Source organism: Littorina saxatilis, linkage group LG17 (genome assembly GCF_037325665.1).
Source record: "Littorina saxatilis isolate snail1 linkage group LG17, US_GU_Lsax_2.0, whole genome shotgun sequence".
In the NCBI taxonomy this organism is placed as follows: domain Eukaryota; kingdom Metazoa; phylum Mollusca; class Gastropoda; order Littorinimorpha; family Littorinidae; genus Littorina; species Littorina saxatilis.
This window is the reverse complement of record NC_090261.1, coordinates 28,424,549-28,444,193: the sequence shown is the minus strand read 5'-3', so window position 1 is coordinate 28,444,193 and position 19,645 is coordinate 28,424,549. Positions and strand designations below refer to the sequence as shown.

At 42.4% G+C, this 19,645-nt stretch overlaps 2 protein-coding genes across 3 annotated transcripts in view; one reads left to right on the top strand and one right to left on the bottom strand.

Annotated features, from left to right (window-relative positions):
• Positions 1-844: 844 nt before the first annotated feature.
• On the top strand, positions 845-13,753 carry LOC138953008 (uncharacterized). The gene is made up of 12 exons (XM_070324777.1): positions 845-1,087; positions 3,661-3,806; positions 4,211-4,309; positions 4,531-4,687; positions 5,104-5,149; positions 6,453-6,620; positions 7,230-7,291; positions 9,588-9,725; positions 10,577-10,748; positions 11,548-11,658; positions 12,684-12,896; positions 13,449-13,753. The coding sequence occupies exons 1-12, from the start codon at positions 891-893 to the stop codon at positions 13,668-13,670; spliced, it is 1,731 nt and encodes a 576-aa protein (XP_070180878.1). The 5' UTR covers positions 845-890; the 3' UTR covers positions 13,671-13,753.
• A 3,403-nt stretch (positions 13,754-17,156) lies between these two features.
• The window catches only part of LOC138953121 (uncharacterized), a 10,120-nt gene continuing 7,631 nt past the window's right edge, over positions 17,157-19,645 (bottom strand). The window contains exons 10-12 of one of the 2 annotated variants that reach the window (XM_070324911.1): positions 19,237-19,347; positions 18,353-18,571; positions 17,157-17,421 (exon numbers count right to left, since the gene is read on the bottom strand). In XM_070324911.1, the coding sequence (XP_070181012.1) occupies positions 17,200-17,421; positions 18,353-18,571; positions 19,237-19,347 (552 nt within the window). In that variant the 3' untranslated portion in view covers positions 17,157-17,199. Of the gene's footprint in view, positions 17,422-18,352; positions 18,572-18,771; positions 18,878-19,236; positions 19,348-19,645 lie in introns of those variants that run through there. The other variant, XM_070324912.1, reaches the window with a different exon arrangement.

The window sequence follows — 19,645 nt, the reverse complement described above, 5'->3', positions numbered from 1 at the left end:
TTTGCCAGCGATGTTCCTAGAACAGTACGTTGACTGAATCGTCCAGATTGTGAACTGAGCACCGCCCTTGACATAATTTATGATAAAACTCCACTTTGCAGGGAATATGCGACCTCCTAACCCGAGTTTAAAAGATGCCTTCTTACCCGCGCCTTCCTTTAAAAGAACAAAGATAATTCCATGATTTTACGCGGATTTAGGGTATCCTGCTGATTGGACACATACGTTGCCAACCACCCTGGCTGTTGTCTGTGCAGCGTGGGATTTTAATTTATAATTTATGCAATCTCATTTTAATAATGAATTCATCACGATAATTGTGTCGTTCTTGCCGAATTGATGTTGCGACTCACACCTGTGTCAATTTGCACAATTTATTCTGCAAAACATTCCCACTTTGCACAGGTAGCAAGCATGATGTTGTTGTCTTTTGTTACATGTGGCCAGGTGAAAGGGTTCCATTGGTTCTCTTATCCCATATAAACGACTGGAGAGATCTCTACAGTACAGTGGTTCACACGGTCGTTTACACACACACACACGGTCGTTTACACACACACGGCCGTTTACACACACACGGTTGTTTTACACACGGTTGTTTACACACACACGGCCGTTTACACACACACGGTTGTTTACACACACACACGGTTGTTTACACGCACACGGTTGTACACACGGTTGTTTACACACACACGGTTGTTTACACACACACACGGTTGTTTACACACGAAGGAAGGTGTCTTTAAAATAAATCATGCAGTCCACTCGACCTACTTCACAAAAGCAAGATAAGGCAGGAAATAAAACGCAAGAGCAAGCAACTATTCTTACTTCAACACAACTCAAAATACAGTCGTTTTTCTTCAAGAAACTAGGAATTTCCAGTCATGTCTGTCTCCGCACTTAACGGCGCTTTTGCGATGACGTTACTCTTGATGACGTGCGGTATGACGTCATGCGAGTTGTTAAAGAACGGCGGGTTCGACAACGGGATGGATCCCTGGCATTGCTGGGGGTTCAGCTGTGAGCTTCTGGGTTCCGCTGACAGCCACCAGGGCTCCCACGCCATCCGGTCTCACGGCAGGTTGGACGATCGTTTTGCTCTTTTTCGGGTTTTATTCAGTGTCCCAAATTCAAGGAAGCTGTATCGAGTCACCAAGCTGTACACACAAAAAAGAGATCTGCCACTGCCAACCGTTGCAAAGTCGTGGTCAAAAACGTTATTAACTTCAATTCAGTTCATTCGTGAAGTCTATTTTAATTTATGGGAAACAGAATAACATGGCGGAAAGCCAACGGATATTGTTAATGTGGGAAGCTATTCTTGAATCTAACCTTTTTACATTTAGTCAAGTTTTGACTAAATGTTTTAACGTAGAGGGGGGAATCGAGACGAGGGTCGTGGTGTATGTGTGTCTGTCTGTCTGTCTGTCTGTCTGTCTGTCTGTGTGTGTAGAGCGATTCAGACTAAACTACTGGACCGATCTTTATGAAATTTGACATGAGAGTTCCTGGGTATGATATCCTCAGACGTTTTTTTCATTTTTTTGATAAATGTCTTTGATGACGTCATATCCGGCTTTTCGTGAAAGTTGAGGCGGCACTGTCACGCTCTCATTTTTCAACCAAATTGATTGCAATTTTGGTCAAGTAATCTCCGACGAAGCCCGGACTTCGGTATTGCATTTCAGCTTGGTGGCTTAAAAATTAATTAATGACTTTGGTCATTAAAAATCTGAAAATTGTAAAAAAAAAAAATTTTTATAAAACGATCCAAATTTACGTTCATCTTATTTTCCATCATTTTCTGATTCCAAAAACATATAAATATGTTATATTTGGATTAAAAACAAGCTCTGAAAATTAAAAATATAAAAATTATTATCAAAATTAAATTTTCGAAATCAATTTAAAAACACTTTCATCTTATTCCTTGTCGGTTCCTGATTCCAAAAACATATAGATATGATATGTTTGGATTAAAAACACGCTCAGAAAGTTAAAACGAAGAGAGGTACAGAAAAGCGTGCTATCCTTCTCAGCGCAACTACTACCCCGCTCTTCTTGTCAATTTCACTGCCTTTGCCATGAGCGGTGGACTGACGATGCTACGAGTATACGGTCTTGCTGCGTTGCATTGCGTTCAGTTTCATTCTGTGAGTTCGACAGCTACTTGACTAAATGTTGTATTTTCGCCTTACGCGACTTGTTTACATTTAGTCAAGTTTTGACTAAATGTTTTAAAGCCATATGTACTCGATGACTATACACGCTAATTGCTTTACCAACAGCTGGAGACAGACTAAATTAAGTTCCCTGCAAAATATTGTGGTCTAGGACCCCTTAAATGTTGAGATATTTGAATTTTCATTTTGATCTGGATCGTCCTATTTATAGATTTGGCAACACATGTAACGTTGATGCAAGGGAGAGAACACCGCGGCTTTGTTGACATCCTCACTTTTTCAGAGGCTAGAACAAGCTGTAATGCATGTATTATGGTCCGCGCATGGTGACGTATCGTCATTATATGGTCTTATGGTGCGTTTGACATCGATTGTGGGCAAACTACACTTTGTAAACACGGGAGTGCGTTAGTATGCCTAACAGAGAGGGGGGAATCGAGACGAGGGTCGTGGTGCATGTGTGTCTGTGTGTGTGTGTGTGTAGAGCGATTCAGACTAAACTACTGGGCCGATCTTTATGAAATTTGACATGAGAGTTTCTGAATACGATATCCCCGGACGTTTTTTTCATTTTTTCGATAAATACCTTTGATGACGTCATATCCGGCTTTTTGTAAAAGTTGAGGCGGCACTGTCACACCCTCATTTTTCAATCAAATTGATTGAAATTTTGGCAAAGCAATTTTCGACGAAGGCCGGGGTTTGGTATTGCATTTCAGCTTGGTGGCTTAAAAACTAATGAGTGAGTTTGGTCATTAAAAATCGGAAACTTGTAATTAAAATTATTTTTTTATTAAACGATCCAAAAACAATTTCATCTTATTCTTCGTCATTTTCTGATTCCAAAAACATATACATATGTTATATTTGGATTAAAAACAAGCTCTGAAAATTAAAAATATAAAAATTATGATCAAAATTAAATTTCCGAAATCGTTTTAAAAACACTTTCATCTTATTCTTTGTCGGTTCTCGATTCCAAAAACATATAGATATGATATGTTTGGATTAAAAACACGCTCAGAGAGTTAAAACGAAGAGAGGTATAGAAAAGCGTGCTATCCTTCTCAGCGCAACTACTAAACCGCTCTTCTTGTCAATTTCACTGCCTTTGCCATGAGCATGAGCGGTGGACTGACGATGCTACGAGTATACGGTCATTGCGTTCAGTTTCATTCTGTGAGTTCGACAGCTACTTGACTAAATGTTGTATTTTCGCCTTACGCGACTTGTTCTTTATTGTGTTTTTGGTCACACATTACACATTAGAAAACAGTACTACCAAGGACCGTCCCAGCGCTTTTTCTGACAAAAACCAATAGACACAAGCATGCTACGAAAATACAATGCAGCTGCAAAGATGAAGAGAAGAGAATTTTAAAATGTTCAAGCCAAAATTTGTTTAATAAAAACTGACTGCAGCACAAGTGTTTAATGATGAACTTGTAGCTGAATTGTTTGCTTTGTTCAGAACAAAGTATTACCAGGGACCGTCCCAGGAGATGACGACAGTGCCAGGAAAGTTGTATCAAGCCCAGAGCTGGATTAAGTTTCTCAACGACACCACTGGGTCTCTGGGGCAGCTTATTGAGCTAGAGGTGGCTTTCAACTTCCCAGGTACACACGTACGCACGCACGCACGCACTTGACACACACACACACACACACACACACACACACACACACACACACGCACACGCACACACATGTACGCACGCACGCACGCACGCACGCACCCACGCACGCACACGCGCGCACTCACGCACGTACAACAACAACAACAACAACAACAACAACAACAACAACAGCAACAACAACTATTAAAAACAAATCAGGCTATTCATATAGTTGCAACTGTGGAGTCTTTTGCAAGCCTCTCGTTTAAAAATATTAAACCTTTATGCAAACATTGTCATTTTGTCGTTTATTCTGGAAATAACTAAATGATAAAACCTACTGAACCAAAAACAAAATGATAACAATGCACGCAGTTTAATTTTTCATGTTCATTCTCTCTACAGACGACAGCCATGATTATGTGAACGTTGCTATGCGACCGCTGGTAACTGTAGCGGATGGGTGGTTCCTGCTTCAAGGAGACTTCCAAGCACCGCCCAAAGGTACGGGATGGTGGGAAAACTCTGTGTGTCTGTGTGTCTGTGTGTGAGTATGTGTGTGAGTATGTGTGTGTGTGTGTGAGTGTGTGTGTCTGTGTGTGTCTGTGTCTGTGTGCGTGCGTGCGTGCGTCTCGCTTGTAATCTTTTATTTTAGTGTATGTGGGCCCTGGTCTTTTAACTGTCGCGGCTGCTCCGCACTTATCAAATTATGTACTCTTTTGCAGCGGTAAAATCGACGACATTTTACTACCAAGGCCCAGTTGCCGGAGTAGACTTCGCCGTTGACCAAGCCTCAGTGGCAGAGGTGACGTCAGACTCTAACTGGCGTAAGGAAACGGATGACGTCATCAACCGTGTTCGTAAGAGTAATATCAACATTGTGTAAGTATTGTGCAAAGAGAGTACAGTATAGAGATAACACCAACAGAAATAAAATATCAACCTTGTCAGTTTCTAAAAGAAAATCCTACTTTGCACCGAAAACAGACTGGCTTTTGAGTTTTGGTATATGTCCATATAGAGGGATGGAGTTATCCCATGTAAAAGCCTGATTAGATATGAAATGATGAGCAGAATCGTTTCCACGGGAACTACTGTGCCGTACAGATAGACTTCAGCAATTTTTCGATGCTGAATGAATGCCTGTGTGCGTAGATTTATTGGTTAGGATTTGCTATTAATTCTTGGCATATCCCGTGTGAACTCTATTTGTCATTGTGAGCTGAAATGTTAACACGGAAATGACTGTGCCTTTCAACTATATTTCAATGATGCCATTCTCTTTCTTGATGTAACAGGGTAACGTCTCCAGCAAATATTGACAAGTCTGCAGTAAAACTCCGGGTGAGTGGGTGCTTTTATATGACATTGCTGGTTTGGGCCGAATTATTTTGAAAACACATTCAAATAGCACAGCCAATTTTAGCAATTTCATCGAAAAATATTCAGCCTAAAGTGTTAAAGACAACTTCCTTCACTGACCTTGTTCAAAAAGGGAGCGCAGCTAAGGGCTGAGACTAGTTGCGTCGATCATGAGAAGAATAATTATTAGTAGCTTTTTAAATATAACGATCACCTGCAACAATTATGACAATTTATCAGCATAAAATTACTTACTCTTCAGGGTGTCGGTATGCTCAAAATTAATGGACGGTTGCCCGCAGCATGACAAATTGAAAAGAAAAAAATGACGATATACACTTAAGTAATCGTTCGTATAATGGCTAAATGTACACGGGAACAGGTATTGTGCTGGTTCTGGGGTAGGTTTCATGGGGCAGAAGTACAGTCAGTAAATTGCAGTTAAACGAGTGAAATGCAGTTATCCGACGAAATACGGTTGAATGAAAAAGGTTTCAGTTGCCCGACTGTGCCTCTTTGTACAGGGAGTTGCCTGATTGCAGTGCTGCCCTCTTTCAGCTCCGCGTTCGGACAACCGAACCCTGTCTGGGTGACCACCGCAAGTCCATGAAACCGGTGTAGCAGCCTATTTTGACACAGCCCAGTTTGACCGGGAGGTCATTCTGGGCTAGTCAGTTTTGACCCCCCCTAGTCAATTTTGACCCCCCTTCAAACTTTAAGAATGAGGACATTAAGACCTTTAGAAACAATATTTATGCATATATGTATACAACTACGTATATCTAAGGTTTGGGGGAATGTGTCAGAATGACCTCCCGGTCAAAGTCAGCTAGCCCAGAATGACCCCCCGGTCAAAACTGACTAGGCCAGTCAGTTTTGACCCCCCCTTCAAACTTCAAGAATAAGTACTTTAAGACCTTTTAAAACGAATTGAATGTAAATGTGGACAATATTTGTTGCAACATGATATTGAAAAAAAAAAAATCGAAAAAAACCGTTAAAAAAAAACAAAAAAGTTTCGACGCTTCCCTTTAAACTTCAAGAATAAGTACATTAGGACTTCAGATGACGAAATGAATGCATATATGTATGCATCTATGTATCTCAACAGGTTTGGGGGGGATGTGTCATTCTGGGCTAGCCCAGAATGACCTCCCGGTCAAAATCAGCTAGCCCAGAATGACCCCCCGGTCAAAACTGACTATGTGTCAAAATGGCCTGTTACACCGGCTCCTCGTGTAAGTCCTTGGTTTCTATTTACGCCTGTTGTTTCATCCTTTCTTAGGTCGTGCAAACGAAGAAGGGATTCCCATTCGGGGCAACGGTGGACTCGTGGAAGTATGTGAACTCCTCTCAGCAGAAGTACCGTGACTTTATCCACACGCACTTCAACTGGGCCGTGCCTGGCAACGCCTTGAAGTGGAGACAGTTTGACTGGCATCAGCCTCATGAGGTACGTAGTGAAATGATCGTACGGTTGTGTGCTTTATAAGACATACACATAGGTAGAAACCTTGAAACCTCTCTCTCTCTCTCTCTCTCTCTCTCTCTCTCTCTCTCTCTCTCTCTCTCGCTCGCTCGCTCGCTCGCTCTCTCTCTCTCTCTCTCTCTCTCTCTCTCTCTCTCTCTCTCTCTCTCTCTCTCTCTCTCTCTCTCTCTCTCTCTATCTCTCTCTCATTGCCCTTTAAGATTGTGTTGTTTAGTTGTTGAATGTTCTTTTTTGCTTTGTTGATGACGCTTTTTTATTTGTTTGTTTGTATTGAAGTGTGTGTGTACATGTGTTTTTAATACTTATTTTGATTTTGTTATTCTTAATGTTTGTACTTCGTTGCATGTGTGTATTGTAGGAGGGACTAGCTGTAAGAAAGGACCATATTGACCTAATGTTATTATTCTTCCGAAATAAAGTGTTCGAGCTCTCTCTCTCTCTCTCTCTCTCTCTCTCTCTCTCTCTCTCTCTCTCTCTCTCTCTCTCTCTCTTACCCAACGACGTCGTCACCCTTACTTTGCAGTCTGCCTTGTGCTTTATTCACCTTGATATGACAATGCTTTCTTTGAACAGGGGCCAGGAGACAAGCTTTATGCCCGTGCCCAGAGCACTATCGACGGCCTTAGGAAAGCTGGGTAGGTTAAACCCAGGGAAATGATATCTTGGGAAAATTCTTAGTAGGCAGTTAGAATGTTGATTTTTGGTATGTGTCCAAACTGAAGGATGCCCTGATCCCATGCCAAATCCCAGACGGATCTGTGACAGCTTACACGAATCGACAAGCCATTGCATTGAACTGTCAAACACGCAAGCACAAGACCAAGTGCGCACAGAAAAGATCCTGTAATCCATGTCGGAGTTCGGTTGGTTATGGAAACACGAAAATACCCAGCATGCCTACTCAACGAAAGCGGAGTGAGCTGACTATGCTCTCAGAGTATAGTGTGGGGAACCCAAATCGGCAAACGAGCTCGTAACCAGACAAACTCTGGAACGCTGAAGAAGAACTGTCAAACAGAACAATATACATGTACCCCCCCCCCCCCCCCCCCGCCCCCAACGATCTTATTACGTTATCAACACTTTTATTTGAAGATGCAAGTTTGTCAAAAGAATTAAATGAATTTGTTGTTGATAAAGTGCAGGAATATATTATATTAACCGTCCGATTTGGAGCAAAAGGAATTTAAGTGCAATATGCCCCATTTAATTTGGACAAATTGAGTTAAAAGTTAATTAAGAAGTTATTATGAAAACATTAATAATGAATTTGTTTTTGATAAAGTGCAGGAATAGATTATATTACCTGCTTATAGCTTATTGTTGATCTTAAACATTCGTATTATATATTATTTCCATACATTGTTGAATACAACACAGTTTAAACCATCTGTCAATAGACAGATTGATGATGTTATTACTGCAGGTTATGTTCAATCAATATCAATATGAGGCTTATATCGCGCGTATTCCGTGGGTACAGTTCTAAGCGCAGGGATTTTTTTATTTTAATTTATTTTAATTTTTTTATGCAATTTATATCGCACACATATTCAAGGCGCAGGGATTTATTTATGCCGTGTGAGATGGAAATTTTTACACAATACATCACGCATTCACATCGGCCAGCAGATCGCAGCCATTTCGGCGCATATCCTACTTTTCACGGCCTATGTTCTCTGTTTGTTAACAGTGTAAAGGCACACTCATTCCGATCCGTGTATGTAAACAGTTCGGCTCATCGTCTCAGATCTGGCCAGGCTTTTGTTTGTTTGTTTGCTTAACACGAAGGGCCATATCAGGGCGGTGTTGCTTTGACATATAACGTGCGCCACACACAAGACAGAAGTCGCAGCACAGGCTTCATGTCTCACCCAGTCACATTATTCTGACACCGGACCAACCAGTCCTAGCACTAACCCCATAATGCCAGACGCCAGGCGGAGCAGCCACTAGATTGCCAATTTTAAAGTCTTAGGTATGACCCGGCCGGGGTTCGAACCCACGACCTCCCGATCACGGGGCGGACGCCTTACCACTAGGTTGGCCAGGCTTGTACAGGGTGACCCAAAAAAAGAGTACCCAAACAAAACGTCATAAATTGAACAAAAATGAAGCAATCTTCATAAAATTTATTTACACACACAAGTAGCCTCTGCATGATTTCAACAGAAAATCTTAGCGTTCTAGCTTGTCTTTCAGGAAAGTTATGCTCATTCTACAGAACATGCTCCAAATGGCCTCCCCCGGATTTAAATCCCCCAGATTTCTATCTTTGGGGGTTCCTGAAAGACAACGTCTACAGGAACAACCCACAGACAATCGCAGAACTCAAGCGAGCCATCACAACAACCATTCGCGGAATCTCGCAACAGGAGTGTGTGCGGGTGATTGATAACTTTGCGCGGCGAGTTCAAGTTTGCCTGAATTGGCGCGGAGGCCATTTGGAGCATGTTCTGTAGAATGAGCATAACTTTCCTGAAAGACAAGCTAGAACGCTAAAATTTTCTGTGCAAATCATGCAGAGACTACTTGTGTGTGTAAATAAATTTTATGAAGATTGCTTTATTTTTGTTCAATTTATGACGTTTTGTTTGGGTACTCTTTTTTTGGGTCACCCTGTACATGGGACAAAGACTATCCCTCCACTTAATCACAGACACAAAATTAACAGCCTGGGTACTCTCCGTGTTTTTGTGTGTGATACAAATTAGTTTTGTAAAGGCAACTATCCTGGCTTTTAAAGAAACCAAATTTTCAAAAATGTTCAAGTCAGCACAGCAAGCAATCAGGGTGTTCATTTTTGATATGTGACCAAGAGGAGGGGCTGCCCTATACCACGTGGAAACCTTACAATAGCTGAGATGGTCAGCCGAACAGATTTCACGAGAAGGAGTATGCCTACAAGTTTAACATTTTGTTTGTTTCTAGTTTAAAGGTGCGAGGCCACAACATGGTGTGGTCAGTGGAGCAATTCATCCCAGAGAAGATCAAACAGCTCTCCGGCCAACAGCTAAGAGACGCTGTCAAGAACCACATTCAGTGGACCATGAACGTGACCAAAGGAACGTGAGTATAGGCCTTCCTAACAATTTTATTCCACCTTTTCTTCACAATTGTTCTTCCGCCTATTTTTCACAATTTTCTTCCGCAAGACCGTATACTGCAGTTTTTAAACAAGCCGGTTCGCTTCCCCTACTTAAGATCACTATCCACTGAGCCAGTCAAGATCCTGCACTTGCTGTTCCTTTCGTGGCTTGATGCCACTGGAAGTCTTTACCACACGAGTCCCGTGACCTACGCCGTGTTAGATTCATCTCCGGCGGTTGAATTATACAGATTTTCTCGAGAACACAGTTGAAAAAGCTGAGACAAAAAGTCGACATCAATTGTCGCCATTCGGCTGCCTTCCGGTTATATTCGATTTGTAAGGAGACTAATTACTATCCATGTTGAGCACTGCGCGTTTTCAGTGTTGAACACGAGTATGCTGAAACGAACAACATCAAGACAGACGCAGTGGCGTAGTGGATACGACACCGGCCCCCTAATCGGAAGGTCGTGAGTTCAAATCCCGGCCGCGGCCGCCTGGTGGGTTAAGGGTGGAGATTTTACCGATCTCCCAGGTCAACTTATGTGCATACCTGCTAGTGCCTTATTCCCCTTCGTGTGTACACGCAAGCACAAGACCAAGTGCGCACGGAAAAGATCCTAAAATCCATGTCAGTGTTCGATGGGTTATAGAAACACAAAAATACCCAGCAGGCTTCCTCCGAAATCGGCGTATGCTGCCTGAATGGCGGGGTAAAAACGGTCATACACGTAAAATACCACTCGTGCAAAAACATCAGTGAACGTGGGAGTTTCTGCCCATGAACGGAGAAGAAGAAGAACAACAACGTCATTCTGTTTCTCCACAGGCTGGAGCACTGGGACGTGAACAACGAGAACCTTCACGGTCAGTGGTTCCAGGAGCGCCTTCATGACCGTGACTACGACCTGGAACTGTTCCGCATGATGCACCAAGCTGACCCCGTCCCCAAGCTCTTCCTCAACGACTATAACGTTGTGGCACAGGGTGCTGCCACTTCGGTATGAGCTGACATAATATGTTGGTGGGAGAAGTGTGTATTATGGGTACCTTTGGATTAACCTTCACTGTGTGAGAACCCAGGGCCTTAGACTAAAACGAAAAGGACATTCGCATACAATCATCTATGCTGTATCTGCAAATATTTGATAAACCGGACACTTGACTGAAAATTCAAATACTGCAATGGAAGGACAGGAGTACTGAGATAATTATTCATGTAAATTGAAGGAGGTGTAGAAACGTCTAAACATGTAACACTTTTTAGACACCTTGACAGATTCTTCGTCATATGTAATATGTGGGCGCATATTATTAGAAACTAGATTTAAATTGTGTTATGGAAGATTGTGACGCGTGACGCGTACATTGTGCTTGTTTTTCTTCTATTGCATTTTTTGATTTAACGCCCCACAATGTTGTGCTTGGCAAAGTTAAAACAAGAAAATAGAAAAGGCCATTTGCCTGAGACCATCTTAAACTCAGCGGAAGTAGCACCCACAGAACAGCCACAACAGTGCACGAAGACCAATCGTTGATCATTCTTAATAAACATCCAGTAAAGAGTTTTGTATATTTTGCGTATCTGCGCACGGCAGTCCCGATTACAAATACAGATATAAGAATTTAAAAAAAATACAAAATCAAAATTAGAAAGGTTAGCTTATGAAACTTTGAATCATAGACACATCGAAACTGTTTTAAATTTGAAATGTAGATATTCATGATAGAAAGAACATATATCGACTGACTTTGAAATGCTTCAGACAGGCCTGATAAAAAATTTTTCTACAATTTCAGGCTTATCTGGCTCAAGGACAGCGGTTTAAAAACGCCAACGTTCACATGTCTGGCATGGGGGTTCAGTGTCATTTCTTTAAAGACCAGGAACCCAACCCCTCACAGATTAAGGTGAGTCTAGACTAATATTTGAATCTACAATTAGAATCTACGATTTCTTTCAATGGGGCAGGGGGAGGGGGGGAGGGGGGGGCTGATAGCTCATTTGGTAGAGCACTGTACGTTTGATCCTCGGGCGAATAATTCGAATCCAGGTGCAGACTCAGAGACGTATACCCCCCCACCCCCCACCCCTCCCCACCCCACCACTGCATCAATGTTCTATACCCGTGTCTCCGCTGATGCACTTCTGCAAGAAGTGCATGTGGCTGATTACACTTTTAAGCACGCATACACTTGGGTAGCGGGACTCTTGTTACTGCCAGCTTTTCAGTGTAAGGAAGCTACTCAAATCCCTCCCCCCCCCAAAAAAAAAACCCAAAAAAAAACAAACCCAAAAAACCCCCTCTCTTCTTGTCTCTGAGTCACTCTAGCTTTACATAATTATTCGTCTGTCTGTCTGTCTGTCTGTCTGTCTGTCTGTCTGTCTGTCTGTCTGTCTGTCTGTCTGTCTGTTTGTCCTTGGCCTTTGCCATCGCTAGATGTTCACACCTGCCCCCTTACAGATGTCGCCGTTTTGCGGAGGTCTCCGAGAAACCCTTGCAGCTTCTGCTTCAATGTCGTGGGTTCTGGCCACGTGGCTCGCGTTTGAGCAGCGTGGTCTGGGCAGTTTTAGAGATGTTCACTGGTCATTAGGGCAGTGTCAAATAAGTTGGCACTTATAACTCTGGCCATCTGATATTCTCCCCTACATGTGTTCGTGAGCATACATTTTGTTATCAAAACCCAATAAATAAATACATTTAATAAATACATACTAATATTATAATAGCAAGTAAACAAATAAGTGCACTTTTAAATCTAGCCAGCTGAAAATGTCCGGTGGATGTTTCAGTAAGCATGCATAATGTTGTCAACACTTGATAAGTAAACTAAATTAAAAATAATAATAAAAATGAAAAATAAATACACATATTAAAAAAGAGATTTAAAATGAGTCTTCTAAATAACACTCTCCCCTTGCTTTTTTTCTTCAGCGTCATCTGGACACCCTAGCCACCGTGGGAGTTCCACTATGGGCCACAGAGCTAGACGTGCAGTCTGCGGACGAGAACACGAGAGCGGACTACATAGAGAAGGCGTTGAGGGCACTGTATGGCCACCCTGCAATAGAAGGGATCATGTTCTGGTCCTATGGAGGATCCTCTCCCTCATCCCTACAGGCTTTGGTCGTCGACGGTAGCATGACAGTGAGTAATGGTATAGGGATGGTATAGGGATGGTACAGACATGATAATCATATGGATGAAATCTACCATTTGCAAACCATGCATTTCTGATTTGAAAGATTTTTAATTTTCGTGACAGATTCCCTGAATTTCCATAAATTGCTGACGTGCAAACGGGAAAAAAGTTAAATACACAAGCTGAAAATATAATGGTAAATTTAAAGGCCTATTTTTCCACTGCCTTGTACTCGAAAAAGCGTGTGCTGATAGTCTGCGATGATCCGTTGCTTTTTATCGACAATTACGATGATGATCCTGATGACAAGTACAAAGGTAACGATGACGAAAACAAGGATAATGATGATGATGATGATGATGATGATGATGATGATGATGATGATGATGACGACGACGATGATGATGATGATGATGACGACGACGACGACGACGACGACGATGACGATGATGCTGATGCTGATGACAATGATTACGACTACGGCGATGAGGTTAAACAAATGTATGTGCAGAGTGATTTAAATCTCAATGATCTACGATTCTAAAATGTGTCACTAGCTGACGGCAGCAGGACGTCGCGTCCTTGACCTTTTGGAGAACCAATGGATGACGGACGAGACGCACGTGTTGTCCCAGTCAGGTGATCACTTCACTGTGCGTGGTTTCCATGGCGACTACGAGATGCAGGTTATCTATCAGGGACACCAACAGAGTAGCTTGAATTTCACACTGGGCAAGGATGACGAAACTGTCAACGTCAACGTACATGGACACACATGAATACATTTTGGACTTGTTGTCAGCCGAAATGAGAATTGCATGTTTTTGGATGAAAATTGCAAGAGTAAAAAATATATACGTTACATCTGGTTTGTCTTGTATTTGTTATTATTTTGTTTACACAATTGTTTTGTTAAGTGTATGGTTGTTATTGGTTTTTACATTTAGTCAAGTTTTGACTAAATGTTTTAACGTAGAGGGGGAATCGAGACGAGGGTGTGGTGTGTGTGTGTGTGTGTGTGTGTGTGTGTGTGTGTGTGTGTGTGTGTGTGTGTGTGTGTGTGTGTGTAGAGCGATTCAGACTAAACTACTGGACCAATCTTTATGAAATTTTACATGAGAGTTCCTGGGAATGATATCCCCGGATATATTTTTCTTTTTTTCGATAAATGTCTTTGATGACGTCATATCCGGATTTTTGTAAAAGTTGAGGCGGCACTGCCACACCCTCATTTTTCAATCAAATTGATTGAAATTTTGGCCAAGCAGTCTTCGACGAAGGCCGGACTTCGGTATTGCATTTCAGCTTGGTGGGTTAAAAATTAATTAATGGCTTTGGTCATTACAAATCTGAACATTGTAAAAAAAAACCCACCATTTTATAAAACGATCCAAATTTACGTTCATCTTATTCTTTATCATGTTCTGATTCCAAAAACATATAAATATGTTATATTTGGATTAAAAACAAGCTCTGAAAATTAAAAATATAAAAATTATGATCAAAATTAAATTTCCGAAATCGATTTAAAAACAATTTCATCTTATTCCTTGTCGGTTCCTGATTCCAAAAACATATAGATATGATATGTTTGGATTAAAAACACGCTCAGAAACTTAAAACGAAGAGAGGTACAGTAAAGCGTGCTATGAAGCACAGCGCAACCGCTACCGCGCCAAACAGGCTCGTCACTTTCACTGCCTTTTGCACTAGCGGCGGACTACGTTCAGTTTCATTCTGTGAGTTCCACAGCTTGACTAAATGTAGTAATTTTGCCTTACTCGACTTGTTCTACTTTGATGTGTTGTGAAAAGACTTATCACCACAAGCAAAACAAACAGCAACAACAGCTGCAATAATGATTACAACGCAAAATTCAGGAAAATCATTATCATCGATCATTAACAACAAAAACAATAAAAACAACATAATCAGGAACAACAACAACAAAAACACAACTAAATGTGTACTTTCGCGTGAACATTTACACTCATGTAAGGGCCATTTGGCCAAGTCTATTTGCTTATTCTGCCTGCGAAATGTTCATGGAAAATGAAAACAGGAAAATGGTAGACAAAAGATAACTGAAAATAAAACCGGCACGGTTGGCCTAGTGGTAAGGCGTCCGCCCCGTGATCGGGAGGTCGTGGGTTCGATCCCCGGCCGGGTCATACCTAAGACTTTAAAATTGGCAATCTAGTGGCTGCTCCGCCTGGCGTCTGGCATTATGGGGTTAGTGCTAGGACTGGTTGGTCCGGTGTCAGAATAATGTGACTGGGTGAGACATGAAGCCTGTGCTGCGACTTCTGTCTTGTGTGTGGCGCACGTTATATGTCAAAGCAGCACCGCCCTGATATGGCCCTTCGTGGTCGGCTGGGCGTTAAGCAAACAAACAAACAAACTGAAAATAAAACAAAAGATAAAACAAAAGCTGAGAACGTTTCGAAATCCACATTTAAACGTTTCCTAAATTCACTATTGTATGCCTATGATTTAGGGCACTATTATATTTGTTTTTAAGATAACGAAGATTGAAAGTGCCGATAATAATGAAAAGGTAACTTGTGTTTCTGAATAATTACCTAAACCTGTGAGAGGTAGACACTAGAGATCGGAAGCGAACAGATGTCTGCGCGCAATATTGTGTTTTTGTGTGACATAGCTGGCAGTGACGTGTTTTATGACGTCACACCAGCTGCTGCAAAATGGCGGGTTTGCGAGCATCATGAATCATTGACATTGCTGGAACATCCGTTGTTCATTGCAATATCACACTGCCAGTCATCAAGGTGCCCCTGCCGTTCGGACTCATGACAGGTACAGTTGAACGCTGATTTGTTAAAGCCACATTCCTTGCTATATACATTATCCCACTCCCCGTCTCAGATATGGCCAGGCTTTTACATGAGACCCAGGTCATCCCTTCACTTGTTTTGTATACACGGTAACAATCAACGGCCTGAATATTTTCGGTGTCCGAACTCCCCCCCGTGTACACTACATTGGGTGTGCACGTTAAAGATCCCACGATTGACAAAAGGGTCTTTCCTGGCAAAATTGCTTAGGCACAGTTAATAATTGTCTACCTATACCCGTGTGACTTGGAATAATAGGCCGTATAAAATTTCATCTCACACGGCATCACTGCAGAGCGCCTAGAACTGTACCCACGGAATATGCGCGATATAAGCCTCATTGATTGATTGATTGATTAAATGCCACAAGTGTCAATTTGCGAAATTAAATTAGTAAACTGAAATTCCACTCTGCACAGAAAGCATGAGGCCGTTGCTTGTGGGTATGTGTCCAAGTGGAGGGATGGTCTTATGCCATGTACGAGGGCTGTTCCAACATTAATTAGAATCCAGGCTCCTGGCGATATGGGTTCAAATACAAAATCATGCCGTCAAAAAGTGGGCTATCGTGAGGCTTGACACACAACATGAAGTTCCAGAGTTATGTCGTTTTCATAGAATCGACTCAGGAAGATACTGACCGCGCACTGTATGAGATTGGCGGGATCCGAGATGGTGAACCGACTCCTTTACGTGGGAATGACTGTGCCTTTAAAGGATATCTACTTTACCGTGTAAACGATGGTACATGTATAATTATACTCTGTACATGTTAAAAGGACAGGTTAGAAGATCAGGATAACACTAAAGCCGTTATCCTTTCGAAATAAAGATCTGAGTTATATTCCTCTCTTTATCTATTGGCATGTAAACTTGCGGATCGTTTAGTCATATCAGTAAAGATTGTGTCTTGTTTTGTCTGTCTGTATCACTGATTGTCTCTCTCTATATCTCCCTTTTTCATTCTGTCTCCCTTCCCATACTCTCTCTCCCTCTCTCTCTCTCTCTCTCTCTCTCTCTCTCTCTCTCTCTCTCTCTCTCTCTCTCTCTCTCGAAGTACCAACCTTATTGGTGTGCATTGTAATTTATCTCGTGATTTCAGAATAGTCCCCTTCTCCCTCACCATCCCCTTCGCAATAAACTTAATAACACAACTTTTGACCGATTCAAACTACAGACTCAGACACAGACTCTTTCTTCTTCTTCTTCTTTCCAATGATGCCCACGATCATGATAATGATCATTATGGCATGAAAAGGGTGGTGCTTTGTTACAGTCCATTTGCGTACTCTGGTCGTTATCATTATCATAGTCCGTAAATCATAGCAAAGAGTCCGTGTCCGTAGAAGCCTAGTTTTTGTTGTGAGTACTGTGACTTAGTTTGCGGACACATTAATTTAAAACATTACGACACATTATGTGATGATTTATTCAGATCACGTGCATGCAACAATCATGTATGCACGTTGACATTAATGACATTCCCTTGCTTGCCCAGCGTGAACGTTTTCTTCAGATTGGTCAGCTGGTGTCCCAGATACATGACGTGCAGCTCGTAGTCGCCATGGAAACCACGCACAGTGAAGTGGTCACCTGACTGGGACAGCACGTGCGTCTCGTCCGTCATCCACTGGTTCTCAAATAGGTCAAGGACGCGACGTCCTGCTGCCGTCAGCTATGGGACAGACGAAGTATGAATATTGAAGTCATTTCTCTTGTCTAACTGACTGGGTGTAGAAAGAAGAAAATTATGCGACAGCGCACAAGAAAACCTGGTATTATGGACAAATGACAAATTAAGTTTCCAAAATCGTTTCAAAAATGTGAAGCAGGTATGCTAACGTGTAGTTATTGGCCGAATGCTTGCTAGATATATAAAACAATTGATAGTCGTGACACAAGAGAAGTGACTGGCTGTAGGATCACGAGTCTATAGTCTCTACCCAATGAGCTACCAGACACCCCCACCCCTTTCCCTCCCCACATTAAACACGTTGTGGGTTCTAATGGGCGGTTCTGGTGAGATTATGCCCCCTCTTTCATTCGGCTGGTAACTAGCGCCACCTCGCGGCAAGATCACACGAGAAAGGAAAAGAACTTGCATTGGTCCCAAATAGCATATCGGTTTGGTAACAGTTCGTGTGTAGGTTGTGCATTTTATACGGTAAACAGACAATGGTCGGTTCTGGTGAGGTTATGCCCCTTCTTTCTTTCGGCTGGTAACTGGCGCCACCTCGCGACAAGATCACAGGAGTTGTCTCGCGTTATCACCCTAGAAGCGCTCTTTGCAGATTCAAATATATACAAACAAATATGGAAAAAAATAACCAAAACAAGCCTTCACGCTTTCACCTATATATATGTCCAAACTCACCTTAATCTGATTCACCAGTGCTCTACCAACTGAGCTACCAGGGCTGGGGTGCACAAAGCGAAAGTGGGTGAAACCCAAACAGTTGAGAACAAACCGCACCGCGGAGTCTGATTCGTTGAAATTGCAACAAATATGAATTTCAACCAATCCCACCAATCCAACCCCGCGACTGACTCCCACCCGGTTGGTAACTTTCTCGTGCACCTTGGCCCATGACTCAAACTTGACTCACGTGCAGATCAGGTCCTGTGACCAAGCCCGCTCGCTGGCCTGCGGACTGGATGTCCCCCCAGAAGCCCCAGAACAGGATGCCCTCGATGGCGGGATGACCGTACAGAGCTCGCAGCGCCTGCTCGTACCAGTCCGCTCTCACGTTCTCGTCGTCGTTCTGCACGTCCAGCTCCGTCGTCCACAAGGGCACTCCCACTTCAGCCAGCGTGTCCAGCCTTTGCTGTCGAATGAGAAGAACATGCTGAATCAAAGAAAGAAAGAATGAGAGAAGGAAAGAAAAGAAAGAAAGAATTTAAAGCAAACAAACAAACACAACGATATTATTTCAAGTATAATGACTGTATGATGCATGCAAGTGTAACTCGGTTTAAAGGGAAATTCCGTTTCGGCCAGTGTTTCCTATCTTCCCGGAAGATGGAAAATTTAAAGTACTATCAGCTGAATCTTAAAAATATTGCCATGCTTGAACGTCCAGCTCCGTCGTCCACTAGGGCACTCCCACTTCGGCCAGAGTGTCCAGTCTTTGCTGTCAAATGATAAGGATAATGATCTTGCTTAATCTTGTACACAAACAAGGTAAGTAACTAAGTGAAAGTAACCCAGACCAACCCTCACTTAGAGTGCTCTTTCATTGCCCCCCCCCCCCCCCCCCCCGCCCCACCAAATGCCACCTACAAATGTGCTAATACCTTCTACATCTGTTGAACGAATTACTTCATATTTGGTGCACATCAACTTCAGCTTATACATGACCTGTCCACAAAGTGGCAAGTCTACATGTCATTATTTTGTGGGTTGAATTTTTGGGGGATCACCCTGTATAACTTAGGAAGCGATCTGAGGGTAAATGTTCGTAGGTATTACCCCTTTAAATGGTAAACCAACCTTGATCAGAGAAGGGTTAGGCTCCACACCACGGCCGAAATGCGACTGCACGCCCATCCCGTACAAGTGCACGCTGGCGTTCTTGAACCTCATGCCCTGCTCGCGATACGCCTGCAATGAAAAGACGAACAGCGTGCATAAGACATGGTGCAAGCCTGGTTGACCTTCGTCAAATAGTTGTCATACTCGATCGATCAGGTTTAATGATATACGATACTGATGCCTACAGAGGCTAGCGGTGACCTTATGAGTCATTGTCTCCTTGGTATGAAGACATTATTATTATTATTATTATGAACATTTGTGCGCCTAATCTAAATATAGCCCTAGGCGCTTACAAAATATACAATACATAGTGAACATTATACGAAACACAAATCGACAAGGACCAAGACACTCGGACTCATAC

What these genes read in the sequence shown, in the direction of transcription:
- LOC138953008 (XM_070324777.1), top strand. Translation starts at nt 891, where the DNA reads ATGTCTGTCTCCGCACTTAACGGCGCTTTTGCGATGACGTTACTCTTG. An exon ending in GCCATCCGGTCTCACGGCAG is followed by an intron (nt 1,088 to 3,660) that starts GTTGGACGATCG and finishes TGCTTTGTTCAG; the next exon opens with AACAAAGTATTACCAGGGAC. An exon ending in GACGGCCTTAGGAAAGCTGG is followed by an intron (nt 7,292 to 9,587) that starts GTAGGTTAAACC and finishes GTTTGTTTCTAG; the next exon opens with TTTAAAGGTGCGAGGCCACA.